This window comes from Sus scrofa, chromosome 18, assembly GCF_054392235.1.
Source record: "Sus scrofa isolate SSC_HxYL_T2T_F1_AM1 chromosome 18, Sscrofa_HxYL_maternal_Yorkshire_Landrace_v2.0, whole genome shotgun sequence".
NCBI lineage: Eukaryota > Metazoa > Chordata > Mammalia > Artiodactyla > Suidae > Sus > Sus scrofa.
The window spans coordinates 50,254,276-50,267,143 of NC_139400.1; the positions used below are offsets into that span (position 1 = coordinate 50,254,276).

General features: G+C 41.9%; 1 protein-coding gene across 16 annotated transcripts in view; it reads left to right on the top strand.

The window, feature by feature from the left end:
- The window catches only part of PDE1C (phosphodiesterase 1C), a 609,477-nt gene that overhangs the window by 506,237 nt on the left and 90,372 nt on the right, over positions 1 to 12,868 (top strand). For all 16 annotated transcript variants that reach the window (XR_014834316.1, XM_085005901.1, XM_085005902.1 and 13 more), the window contains 4 exons: positions 337 to 453; positions 2,641 to 2,781; positions 9,553 to 9,653; positions 12,380 to 12,508. Coding sequence is in view for 15 of the 16 variants with exons in the window: in XM_085005901.1 (XP_084862027.1) it covers positions 337 to 453; positions 2,641 to 2,781; positions 9,553 to 9,653; positions 12,380 to 12,508 (488 nt within the window). In the remaining variant the exon portion in view is untranslated. The remainder of the gene's footprint in view (positions 1 to 336; positions 454 to 2,640; positions 2,782 to 9,552; positions 9,654 to 12,379; positions 12,509 to 12,868) is intronic.

Here is a 12,868-nt window from a genome sequence, read left to right on the forward strand (position 1 = left end):
CTAGGGGTCTAATCGGCAGCCTAAGCCAAAGCCACAGCAACGTGGGATCCGAGCCGCATCTGCAACCTACACCACAGCTCACAGCAATGCCAAATCCTTAACCCACCGAGCGAGGCCAGGGATTGAACATGCAACCTCATGGTTCCTAGTCGGATTCATTTCCGCTGCTCCAGGACGGGGACTCCTGGAAAAAGTTTAAGAGTGGAAGGGGAATTAGAGTCTTAGGCTGTGAATTCCCAGGTGAGGGCTACAGGCTAGCCCCGCAGTAGGGAGATTGGTAGCTGTGTAAGTGGCTGCTGCCAACTAATGATTCTTTCTCTCTGCCCTGCCCTGTAGGATGTGGACAAGTGGTCCTTCGATGTCTTTTCCCTCAATGAAGCCAGCGGGGATCATGCACTGAAATTCATTTTCTATGAATTACTCACACGCTATGATCTGATCAGCCGTTTCAAGGTCAGTGTCTCATTTTTAAAAAACTGCCCACGTGTCCATCCTTACATGACTTTTGGGCTAAGACCAAGAGAATCCTTTTAATATAAACTGAAAACTGCTCTGGGGTGACTTGGGAAGCATCGTCCAGACAGCCGCAGCTGTGAACTCTGCGGTGGGAACTTCTCATTGCTCCTTTGCCTGGTAGCCTCATCAGCAGGGAAGAGGCTGGAGCTGCCCATTTAGATCCCAGTCTTCCTAGCAGTACAGCTGGAAGCCTGAACCAGCAGAGCTCCCTGCCCACAGATCTCATTTCACCTTGGCTTCGTGTACAAATGACCACCACCCACTGGCAAGGAGATAGCAGTGGAGTCAGAGCATGCAGCTCTTATCTCTGCAAACTTCACTTGACTCAGATTCAGACAATTACTCTCATTTATCGTCTGTGACAGATCACTGGTATTTCCCAGCCATTCATGCTTCAGATTAATTCTTCACCTTATAAGAGCAGAGCTCTACCTCCTCAGCTTCCTAATTCCACGGACTCTGGAGGGGGTGGGGGGCAGTTCGCCGGGGAACCTGAGCATCCTCTGCTGGCATCTTTTGTATCACACCACTCACATTTCTCCCATCATATGACCGAGTCTTCGGAAAATGCAGGTCTTCTTCTATATTACATTGATTCTCTGGACAGCATGATTCTTTTTCACTTTCCTAAGGACTGCACTTAAGCATTTTGTGGCCATGATCCTTAATTTATTTCGCATTAGAAACCTGCTTGAAGACCCCATGGATGCTCCAAACCTCAGAAGAAAGCTCCTATGCACATAGACACACCTTTACCTTGCATTTCAGTGACTCATCGGTCTCCAAAGAATAGCCCGAGTAACCCAAGATCATTGGATCTTCCCTTTTTAATGAATGATAATGATAGTGAATTAGTCCCGCACATCCAGAAGGCTATTTTTAAGAAGTTCCCTGGTGGCTCAGCAGGTTAAGGATCCAGCTTTGTTACTGCTGTGACACAGGTTCGATCCTTCGAGAACTTCCATAGGCTGCAAGTGTGGCCAAATAGAAATAAGTAAATAAATAAATAAAAGGGTGTATTTAAATTTTTTAAACCACAAATAGTAAATATGGAACAATGTGCCCAAGGAATAACATAGTATGGACTCCCTTAAAGCACTACAGCAGAATTTTCCTTCTTTTTTTCTAAATGTGATTTTTAGCCTCCTGGAACACACACTCCCTGTTTTACCTCCAGTCTTTAAAATTTTTTTTTAATTTTTATTATATTTGACTTACAATGTTCTGTCACTTTTTTCTGTACAGAAAAGTGACCCTATAAATAAATAAATATATATATATATATATATACACACACACATATTCTTTTTCTCATATTATCTTCTATCATTCCTCCAATCTTATACTTGATAATTTACCCTAAATCAAAGAATTGATCCAGAAAACTAATACAATGAACATTTTCTGAGTCCCTTTGTTTTTGTACAGGCATTTTGCCGTTGTTCACTTTCTGCTAAATAGAAAAAGAAGGTATCTGTATTATACATATTTGAGACAGAAAGTGACTAGGCTAACTGGAAATATTTTTCCAAATTACAAGGCACCAATAATAAATTGCCAAGTGGTAAACACAAGATCACAGCTTATTTCTGTGATAGAACAGACTCTCACTTGCTTTTTTTGTTTTTTTTCCTCACCTGTCCAGTGTACACAATCTCTCCTCCTAAAGGGTGTGGTTGTCAGAAGGAGGCAGCTTGTGTTTGTTTTGCCATCATTCTATTACTTAAGGTCTTTTTGAACTTGATGTTTTCCCACAATAAATGAGGTTCTGCATTGTATATGTTCATTTATTTCTCAAGAAGTAAAGATTTGAGGCTTTGCCTGAGAAATAAATGAATACCTCTCTTTTTTGCCCTGAGGGTCCTTGAGGTGATCCTGTGTCATTACCCCGGGCCTTTGAACTGGAAAACCAAGAACAATTTGCAAGGCAGACCAGGGGCTTCCTGTTAGTTTTCAGGTTATCTGATACTTTGTTCGGTGATTTTTACTAACTGGGAAAAATTCTGATTCCCTCATGTGAGACGTCACCCCTCCAGCAAGAGGCAGCTAGAGTGCCTTAGACTTTTGCACCCTCGCTCAAAGCTACTAGGTCCCTAGCTAATTAACCTTGTCGCTCTCTTTCAGATCCCCATTTCTGCACTTGTCTCATTTGTGGAGGCCCTGGAAGTGGGATACAGCAAGCACAAAAATCCCTACCACAATTTAATGCATGCGGCTGACGTTACACAGACTGTGCATTACCTCCTCTATAAGACAGGAGTGGCGGTAAGTACGGACAAGAATGCTGAGATTGCACTAAAGATGGGATGGTGATTTTTTCTTTTTTTAACTGGAGTCTGTTTCTCTTCTGGTGAGGTCGAGCCCATAGGACGTGCACTGTTTTGTGGACTTCCGTTCCCCAAGAATTATCCAACCAACCATGCATTTTAGAGAGAATTTATAGATCGTAGACCAATGAAAAAGTAAATAAGAACATATCCTAGTGCTCTGCAGAGAATTAAAAATAGGCCACCTACAGAGGGAAACCTGGGTGTTTTATTAGATAGTCAGCAAAAGCGTCTCTCGGGAAGTAATATTTAATCTGAGACAGTTGTGATTTTAGGCTTGAGTCATGCCAAGAACTAATGAAGAGTCGCCAGTGGAATTAGTGCAGGATTAGTAAGTACATTGACCTCATGGCTGGAGAGAGTCAAAATGTACACACTTCCAGTTATAAAATAAATAAGCCATTGGGATGTCATGTGCAGCGTGGTGGCAATACATTGGTAATACTGTGTGTGTGTGTATTTGAACGTTGCTAAGAGTAGATTTTAAGAGTCCTCATCACAAGAAAAGTATCTGTAACTCTGTATAGTGATGGGTGTTAACTAGACTTACAGTGGTGATTGTTTCACAATATATACACACATCAAATCATTGTGTGTACACCTGAAACTAACGTAAAGCTGTATGTCTAATTCAACCTCAATTTAAAAAATGTCCCTCCTGAGAGAACAGCTTCGCTCCATTCAGGAGCAGCAATAAGGCCAGCATCTGAGGGGGACAGCGGTGCAAGATAACGCCTCTTAGGAGAGGCGAGCAGAAGTCTATTCAGAGAGACTGGTGGTTTGGACTGGGAAGCACATTGCTGGGACTGTAGAGACCAAAAGTTCTATTCTGCATTAGAGTTAAAATAACTAGGGGGTGAATAGGATTTGGAACCCTAAGGAGAGGAATCCAGAGGGCATCTTAGATTTTTGGTTTGATACATAGGGTTGATGAGAGCCTTGTAGCAAAGCAGGCTTTGCGGGAAGGGAAGTCAAGAGTTTTGATTCAGGCATGTTGGGTTTAAGATCCGTACTCAATGTCAGTGTGGCAATGCCAGGAAGAAAGAAAACCAAAGGAGTCTGGAGTTCTGGGTGAGGTCAGGGATGGCCATGGCGATTAGGCGGTCTTGGGCATGTCCATGTTATTTAAAGACATGCAACCAGATGAGGTGATCTGAAGAGAGGGTGTGAATGGAGATGTAGAGGGGCTCTGAGGGGAGCCCTGGAGTGGTCTCAAGTTTAAAATGAAGGTAATGAATTAGAGCCAACAATAGGAACTGAAAAAAAAAGTGGCCAGCAAGATTGGGGCAAAACCCAAGAGCATGTGAGGTGTCCTGGAAGGCAAGGAAAAAAAGAGCTTCCAAAGAGAATCGTGACCTATGCAGGACTTGCCAAAAGGTAGAGTAGGATGAGGATAACGTGACCACTGCCTTTAGCATGGAAATCGTTGTGAACTTGTCACCACCAGTCCCAGTGGTTTGGTGGGGATGGAACACGGACTGGAGTATAACGGAGACTGAATGGCCGATGAAAAGATGAGGACAGGTCTGTAGAAAACAATTACAGGGAAAATTACTCCGTGCAAAAAATGTCTTGGGGACAGTTCATTCAGAAAAAAAACTTAATGTTTGTGTCCTACTTGAAATCATTCACTAAATAATCAGGCAGATGAATTCAAGATGTGAGCATAAAAATAAAAATTTGATTGTATTACAAGAAAATATGAGAGTATGTCTATAGCCTTGGAAAAGGAAATTCTTAAATAAGCCTCAAAACACAAGAGTTATATAACAAAATATTGATTATTTTGAGAATGGTAAAATTAAAACCTTCTGTAGGATTAAAAAAAAAAATCACCATAATGAAGTAAGGACTTGAGAGAAAAAAATAGAGAACAAGGATTAAGATCCAGATTATAGGAGTTCCCATCGTGGCTCAGCAGAAATGAATCTGACTAACATCCATGAGGATGCAGGGTCACTCCCTGACCTTGCTCAGTGGGTTAAGGATCCGGCTTTGCCATGAGCTGTGGTGTAGGTTGCAGACATGGCTTGGATCCCACGTGGCTGTGGCTGTGGTATAGGCTGGTGGCTACAGCTCGGATTTGACCCCTAGCTTGGGAACTTCCATATGCCTCGGGTGTAGCCCTAAAAAGATTTTAAAAAAAAAATCCAGATTATATAAATAAATCAATAAGAAAGTGGCACAAATTCAGGGGGAAATAGGATGAACCACACTGGCAGAGTTAAGATTATAAAGTGTATCATAAAGTCTCTGTCATGGGCTGAATTTTATGGCCCCCCCCCATTTTTTGTGAAGCCCTAACTCCCATGCTTCCGACTGTGGCTGTATTTGGAGACCAGGGCTTTAAAGACATAATTCAGGTAAAATAAGGTCAGCTCTGTGGGCCCTAAACCAGTAAGACTGGTGTCCTCAGAAGAAGAGGTGATGACACAACGTGCAGATGCACTGAAGAAAGAACCCGTGAGGACACAGCGAGACGACGGCCATCTGCAAGCAGGAAAGTGAGCTGTCACCCCAAACCAAACCTCCTAAAACCTTGATCTTGAACCACGGGCCTCCAAAACTCTTCAAAAGTAGATTTCTAATGTTCAAGCTGCCTAGCCTTTGGTGTTTTGTTGTGGCAGCTCTAGCAAACTGGTACAGCAGCAGAGGCAAGATTTGGTCTCAAATCTGACTTCTGGGATCATGACTTTAAATCTTCAGCCACGCTGCTGCAGTGCCAGGGGCAGGCAAAGAGCCCCTGGTGTCTTACACCTTAGTATCTATCCTATGTAGTACCTCAGAGTATTGTGGTGAGGATCAAAATGGATGTGAAAATGTACTTTGAAATCATCTATCTGACATCTATTTAGTTGGTCCCTACTGTGTACAGTGCGTCCACACTCTGGGGATGTCAAGGTGAATCCTACACAGCCTTTGTAGCCCTCTAGAAAAACTCCCAAGCATTTATGCTAATGCACCTTGTCATTGACATAGATGTTAAATCATAGCAGCCATAGTGTGCTGCACACTATTCTTAAATGAGCTCGTTTGCCATTTGCCATTAAATTCTCATGATCAGTTCAGGCCATATTCAGAATAATTCTTAAATATAGAAACTACTTCCCACCCACTCCCTCTTGGAAATGCAGCTCCAAACAAACGTCTTTCATTGCAAAAAGCTTCCGAAAAACAGTGGGAAGCGGGCTGATGAATGGAGACCATATTGTTACTCTAACCTTTCATTACAAACCAAGCGGGGGAAAATGCGTGTAATCATTTCAGTTTTATAAACTGTAAGACACATAGGGAATGAAAACATCCCATTGATAAAGTGATGTCTGGGCTTCAGCATCAACAGTATTACTCATTGTAGTCTGTTTATAGTCCTCATTATTGCTTTACTTAGATGCCTAGAAGAGGCTTGAATTCTTTCATAATGATTTCGCTCACATCTAAGAGAAAATCCTTGCGTAGTATTAGATTGCAGAGTGGTTGATTGAATAGATCTGAGTCAGACTCCCAGCTCCAGTCGGCTTTTGTATTGGGTCAAAAATGGAACTCCAAAGCTATCCTTTGGCCCTTTCATTGCTTTTGGCGGGCACAGTGCCATTAATTTTCCTTTGGCTTCTTTCTTTCTTTCTTTTTAGAAGAGAGAAGCTGCGCGTCTTGTTCTTTTGATTATGTGTGACATCATCATATATTCAAGGGACACACTAAGGTCATCCAAATGGCAACCCGGTTAAAGACCACGAAGTAACTTTATGAGGGTTTGTGGCCAGGAGAATTTCGGCCCCCGTGACCTTTGCCCTCTGATGTCACCCTTGTTAATATGTCACATTGGATGGCAAAAGAGACTCCGCAGATACAATGAAAGTTACTAACCAGAGGGCCTTAAAACAGGGAGATTATCTTGGGTTCTCCAGGTGGGCCCCTTGTAATCCCATGAGTCCTTAAAAGTCAAGAAGTGTGACAGAAGAAGTGTGAGCAAGACTCAACCAGCTGTTGCTAGATTGATGATGGAGGGTCAAGTGCACACATGAGAAAGTGAATTCTGCCAGTGCCCTGAATGCACCTGGAAACAGATGTCCCGCAGAACTTCCGGAAAGGAACGCAGCCTGCCAGCAGGTCGGTTTCACCCTTGTGAGGGCTTCACCAGAAAATCCAGCCAACGGTGCCAACTTCTGATCTACAGAACCGCCTGCCAATAAATAGGAGTGTGTGCCTTGTTTGTGGTAATCTGTTAAGGGAGCAGTAAAAAACCAATAGAGGAGTTCCCATTGTGGCTCAGTGGTAACAAACCCCCTAGTACCCTTGAGGACCAGGTTCGAATCCCTGGCCTCGCTTAGTGGGTTAAGGATCCAACATTGCTGTGAGCTGCAGTGTAGGTTGCAGATGCTTCTTGGATCTGGTGTCCCTGTGGCTGTGGTGTAGGCTGGGAGTTGCAGCTCCAATTGGACCTCTAGCCTGAGAATTTCTGTATCCCTCGGGGCGGGAGTGGGGGGGAGGGCTAAAAAGGCCAAAAAAAAAGAAGATTATAAGTGACCACTCTGGGGTACGAGTGTGTGGCTTGTCAAAGGACTGGCTGTGAGACCTTGGGTGACTTGCTGACCCTCTCCCAACTTCCGTTTTGTCATCTATAAAAGGGGGGTGACAAGAGTACCTCCCTCTGTGGAGTTGTGTGTACTGCATGAGTTTCTGTGTATAAATAGCCCAACACAGAGTGAGCTCCCCAAAATGTCAACCCTGATGAGGATGGCCTTTGCTGCTTTCAGGATAGTGTTGCAGTTTTATTGAAATTAGCACTTATTTACCCATCTCTTTTCATTTAACTCTGTTTATTTTTTCATTTTATTCTGTTTCTTTCCTTGTGTCTTTCTGTTCATAGTACATCAGTTTGTATTTTTGAAGCATGTTATCCGAATGCCAAAATGTTTCCTGACATTTTAGGCTGGATTCTGCTTTTAATCATTTTTTAAATGTAGGGTTTGTTTTTTTTTTTTCCCCTGAGGTATTTCTGTGCTCATTTTCCCCCCTATCTATGAAGTCTTTTGCCATAGGTTGTATGTGGTTAATTTATTTTTCCCTTAGCCATCTGCAAAGAAGGCAATAATTTCAGGGAGTTTCTTAAAGACCAAAATTAGTAGTTAAATGAAAAAAAAAAAAGCAGAAGGAGAATTGTTAAAAATTGGCCTGTGCATTTTAAAATCATTTTGTTTACTTAAACAACTAATTTTCTTATGAATCTTGAATCCAGAACTCAGGCTTCTTTCTGAATTCTGCCAGTTTAGGTACTCACATTTGTCTGGCATTAACCCTGCCCTAAGACTAGGTTTCATTTCTTTAAAAGGAAATAGGAACTTACAGATTCTCATGAAAAAAAACTGAGTGCAGATTCTTCCTAAATTTTTATAATTGTTTTCTACTGTTTCACAGTTATCACACCTCTTTTGACTCCAGTTTGCATAGTTGACCATGCAAAGCATTGAATTTAGGTTCTGTAGACATAACTCCAGTTTTGTGTTCATAGTTTGTTGGTTTAGATTATATTTTACTACTTAATTATAATAATAAATACAGTTTGTCAAAAAACTGGGTTCGGTATAAACCATACTGAAATTTGTGATCATCAACTCAACTAGTACAAAGATAAGCAGAAAGTACCAAAGGGTGAGCTAACAGTCCCGGAGGCTCCATGCTGTGGACCTTGGGCAGCATGGCTTATAGAAGGAAGGGGAGGTGTCAGCGAATCCATAAAGTCTGAAATGGAGATCAGTTAAGGGAACTTCAAACACAGCAGTGGTTTTCAAACTCCAGCATTCATCAGCATTGCCTGGATGGCTTGGTAAAACACACATTGGTGGGCTGTAATCCAGAGGTTCTGATCCAGTGGGACTGGGGTAGGGGTTTACATTTCTAATGTGATGCTAACTCTATAAGTCCAGAGAACACACTTTGAGAACCACTGAACTTCAGCCAGTTTTGATGATGTGGATGAGGACAGGTCTTTTCAAACATCAGTATGCAGAAGGCAAGATATTATCTCTCCATCTGTCCCTACCCATCCATTTTCTCTCTTTTTCTTTTTTTGTCTTTTTAGGGCCGCACCCATGACGTATGGAAGTTCCCAGGCTCAGGGTCGAATTGGAGCTACAGCTGCTGGCCAATGCCACAGCAACGCCAGATCCAAGCCATGTCTGTGACCTACACCGCAGCTCATGGCAACACCGGATCCTTAACCTACTGAGCAAGGCCTGGGAGCGAACCCACGTCCTCATGGATACTAGTTGGGTTCATTACTCCTGAGCCACCATGGGAACTCCCCTATCTACTTTCTAATGGATTAGACATGAGGTTTTCTGTTACTCTTCTTGGTACTGTGTTGAAACTTAATTTTTTTTCCTACGTCTACTTAGGAACTTTATTTGGAGTTTGGGAGAGGGTGCAGTGAGGGCTGTTACAGTGTTCATGTTCGTTGTTTTTTGTTTCTTTGAAAAAACACTGTTAGGTAGCGCTTTCAACTGAGCTGGGCATGCTTTTTCAAATCACACATCCTCCAGTCTCCTCACAGGAGAAAAGAAATTCTGTCTCTCAGAAAGCGTGTGTTTGGCAATAGCTTGCCAGCTGCGGGGTGGAAAGGCAGCAGTGTGGGTGTGTTGTCAGCAAGCTGAAGACTTTATCTGAGAAGGAGACAGATTATCTGATTGCTCTGTAATATCCCTTTCAGAACTGGCTGACGGAGCTGGAGATCTTTGCTATAATCTTCTCAGCTGCCATCCACGACTATGAGCACACCGGAACCACCAACAATTTCCACATTCAGACCCGGTGAGGATGTTGTATTGTTTGGAGAAGAGGCAAGAGGGGGCAGGGATAGAGTGTGAGCAGTTTGAAAAGTGCCGTCACCTTTTTTTTTTTTTTTTTTTTTTTTGGCTTAGTGGCTCTATTTTGCATTTCTGAAAAAAATGAACTTATGAACAAGAGATCAGCTTGGTCAGCCTCAATCAAAAGAAGCCATTCACTCCTAATTCTCCTATGTTATTCATGTTAAATGTGGATATTCTTTTCTTCTCTTTTCTAATGCTAGCTGTTTATGTATGGACCACGCATCTCTACCTGTTTCTAATAGGAAGGGTTTACATAAAGGTGCAGATACCATGTAGGCTAAATCAGTGAGGACAGGCAAGGACTGGAATGATTCCAGTGATGTAAACAATAGCAGAGCCATCTTACCCTCTGACCTCTGGATTCTGGTGATGCTCTTCTCATTCCCCCTGATTTCACTGCTACCCTATTCAGTGTGTATGTCATTCCCTGGTACAGGGCTTAGGGAGCTAGGCTGTGTCCTCTAGGCCACTTTGCACCTTCTATAAGGAACTGTACAGGGAGATGAAAAGCTCTGTGGGGGATGGTAAATACAGGTCCAAGTTCCTCCCTCCAAACCTCTTGACTTTGACAGACATCACTAATTGATTTTTTTTTCTTACCAAGCTGCAGATTTATCCTTAAGTATTCCTCTTAGCACGGAACTCCAGTCAATTATCATTTCCATTTAGGATGAAGCCTTATCTGCCTTCTCCTTGTCTAAGAACTTAGCTTCCCTTAAGACTATGATGTGGAGCCAGAGAGACTCTGACAGTAAAATAATTGGGTCTTGACATAGGAATCAAAAGAAGCTAGAATTGGAAAAAGGTAGAAAGACACAGAGACAGAATATAGCAGTGAGGGTTGAGAGTTTAAGACTAAATAAATACTTTCTGATGTCCCTTGGAAAAGCAGGTGCATACTTCAGATAGATTTGTGTTCGTTAAGTCATTCTACCTGTATTTAATGAAGCCAACACTTAATTATGGGGTACACAAAAGAAGACAGTATCATCTGATCTCTGTTCAGAAAGGGATTTCAATAGAATGGGAGCAGACAAAAGAACTTAAGCTGTGGCTTCATTTTCTACCTCCTGCCTCTTCACAGAGGAGTCTTGGCTGCTGTAAAGCAGCCTTCTGTAGTTCAATTGCAAGGTCTCTGAGTACAGGTATTCCACAGAGCATCTCTGTTTAATGCCTATCTGCCGCTGGAACCTTTGCTCAGATGACAGTGAATAGCACCTGCTGAAGAGAGGTGGGTGGAAGAGTCGTACATGGATCTTGGCTGGAGACCAGTGTCAAAAGCAGTCACAACTCAGAGGAAAATGGCTTTAATTACAGGAGTTGGAAAATTGCATCATGTCACAAAATACACATCAGTTGGTGCCTTACTTGCTCAACGGATACAAGATTAGATCTTTCATCTCAGAATTGGCTTGTTTTGTGTCATCTCCATTGGAGTGGGAAAATTCCAGTGGGCTCAGTTAAGTTGATTTGGAATGAAATTTAAACATTTGCCTTCTTTAACTGAATTTTATCCAAAATGTCTCCATCTGTGAGATCCATCTTTAGGAAACTATATTTGTGACCGGGTTCTTTGCCCTTTGATGGATAGACTGTAAAGCCTAACATTTTAAACGTATGCTGGACATATCCCAAAGTTTGGCCCATGCCAGGTGGAAGTTACCTTGGGGAGAAATGGTTCAACTGTCAGATGTTGCCTTCATTCCAACCCTGCCACTTAACCACTGTGGGGCTCTGTGAACTCCCACTTTGCATTTCTGGGACTCAGCTTCCTTGATGAGACATGAATAAGCTCTAATAATCTAAAGTTTCATTAAAATACATATACTAAGAACGTAGGTGTTCCCATTGTGGCACAGCAGAAATGAATCCGACTAGTAACCATGACGTTGTGGGTTCCATCCCTGCGCTCACTCAGTACACTAAGGATCTGGCATTGCTGTGAGCTGTGGTGTAGGTCACAGACAACTCGGATCCTGCGTTGCTGTGGCTGTGTTGTAGGCTGACAGCTGTAGCTCCGATTCGACCACCAGCCTGGGAACTTCCATATGCTGCAAGCATGGCCCTAAAAAGCCAAAAAAAAAAAAAAGTAGATCACCCTATGTTTGGTGTCATTCAGCTGTTAGAAAGCAACTAACAATTGTCACATAACCTTTATATTTTTTACTCTCCAATTTCCCACATGTGGCTTCTGCATGGCAAAATTTTAAGATCAAACTACTAATAGTGGACTGGGAAACTGTTCCCACCAGGTTGTATGTGTTCAGGGAATTTCAACTAAAATAAACACATTCTCTTATTGAATAAAATAAAAATAAAGTCATTCCAGAAAAAAAATAAGGAATTTTGACATCACCCACATTTTAAAAAAAAATCAGCTTTGCTACTCTTCCGGGTAATTGAGATCTGTTTATAAAGCAGTTTTGAAAGTTCTCAAGTTGGAGATCACATGTGAAATAACATTGGCAAATTAACATTAAAATACCCTGCGTTCATCTATTGATAGTTTGTAGTGTTAATTTAACTTTTTGGTTGATATTAAAGGCATGGAGGCAAAGTTAATTGCTAAAGTAGGGTAAAGAGATGGCGCATTCCACCTTAGCAGAGTTATCTGAAAAATTGCAGCTGTTCAACATCCTAAATTATTTTGCTTGGCTTTCTATTCAGGTCTGACCCAGCTATTCTGTACAACGATAGGTCTGTATTGGAAAATCACCATTTAAGTGCAGCCTACCGTCTTCTGCAGGAGGATGAGGAAATGAATATTTTGATCAACCTCTCGAAAGATGACTGGAGGTAAGGATGGACCATGAGAGAGATTTGGAGGCCAGAAAAGGAGCTGGGAGGAGAGATGGAGTGTGCTTTTTTTTTTTGAAGAAATAATACTCTGAAATTTTTATTGCTGTTTCTTTCTTTTTTTTTCTTGACATAAATATTCAAATATATTGCAGGCATGTTGGAAGTATTTGCTGTTGGTTACCTTAGGAACCTTGTGTTGCTTTTATCTTACCTGCTTAAACCTGAATTTTGTCATTTAATGTTTTTTTTTTCACCTTATATTTAATTGGACGTCTTAAAAAAAATCTTTCAAAATTTGCTAAGGAAATTGACACTTTAAAATAATCATAGGGGAGTTCCCGTCATGGCGCAGTGGTT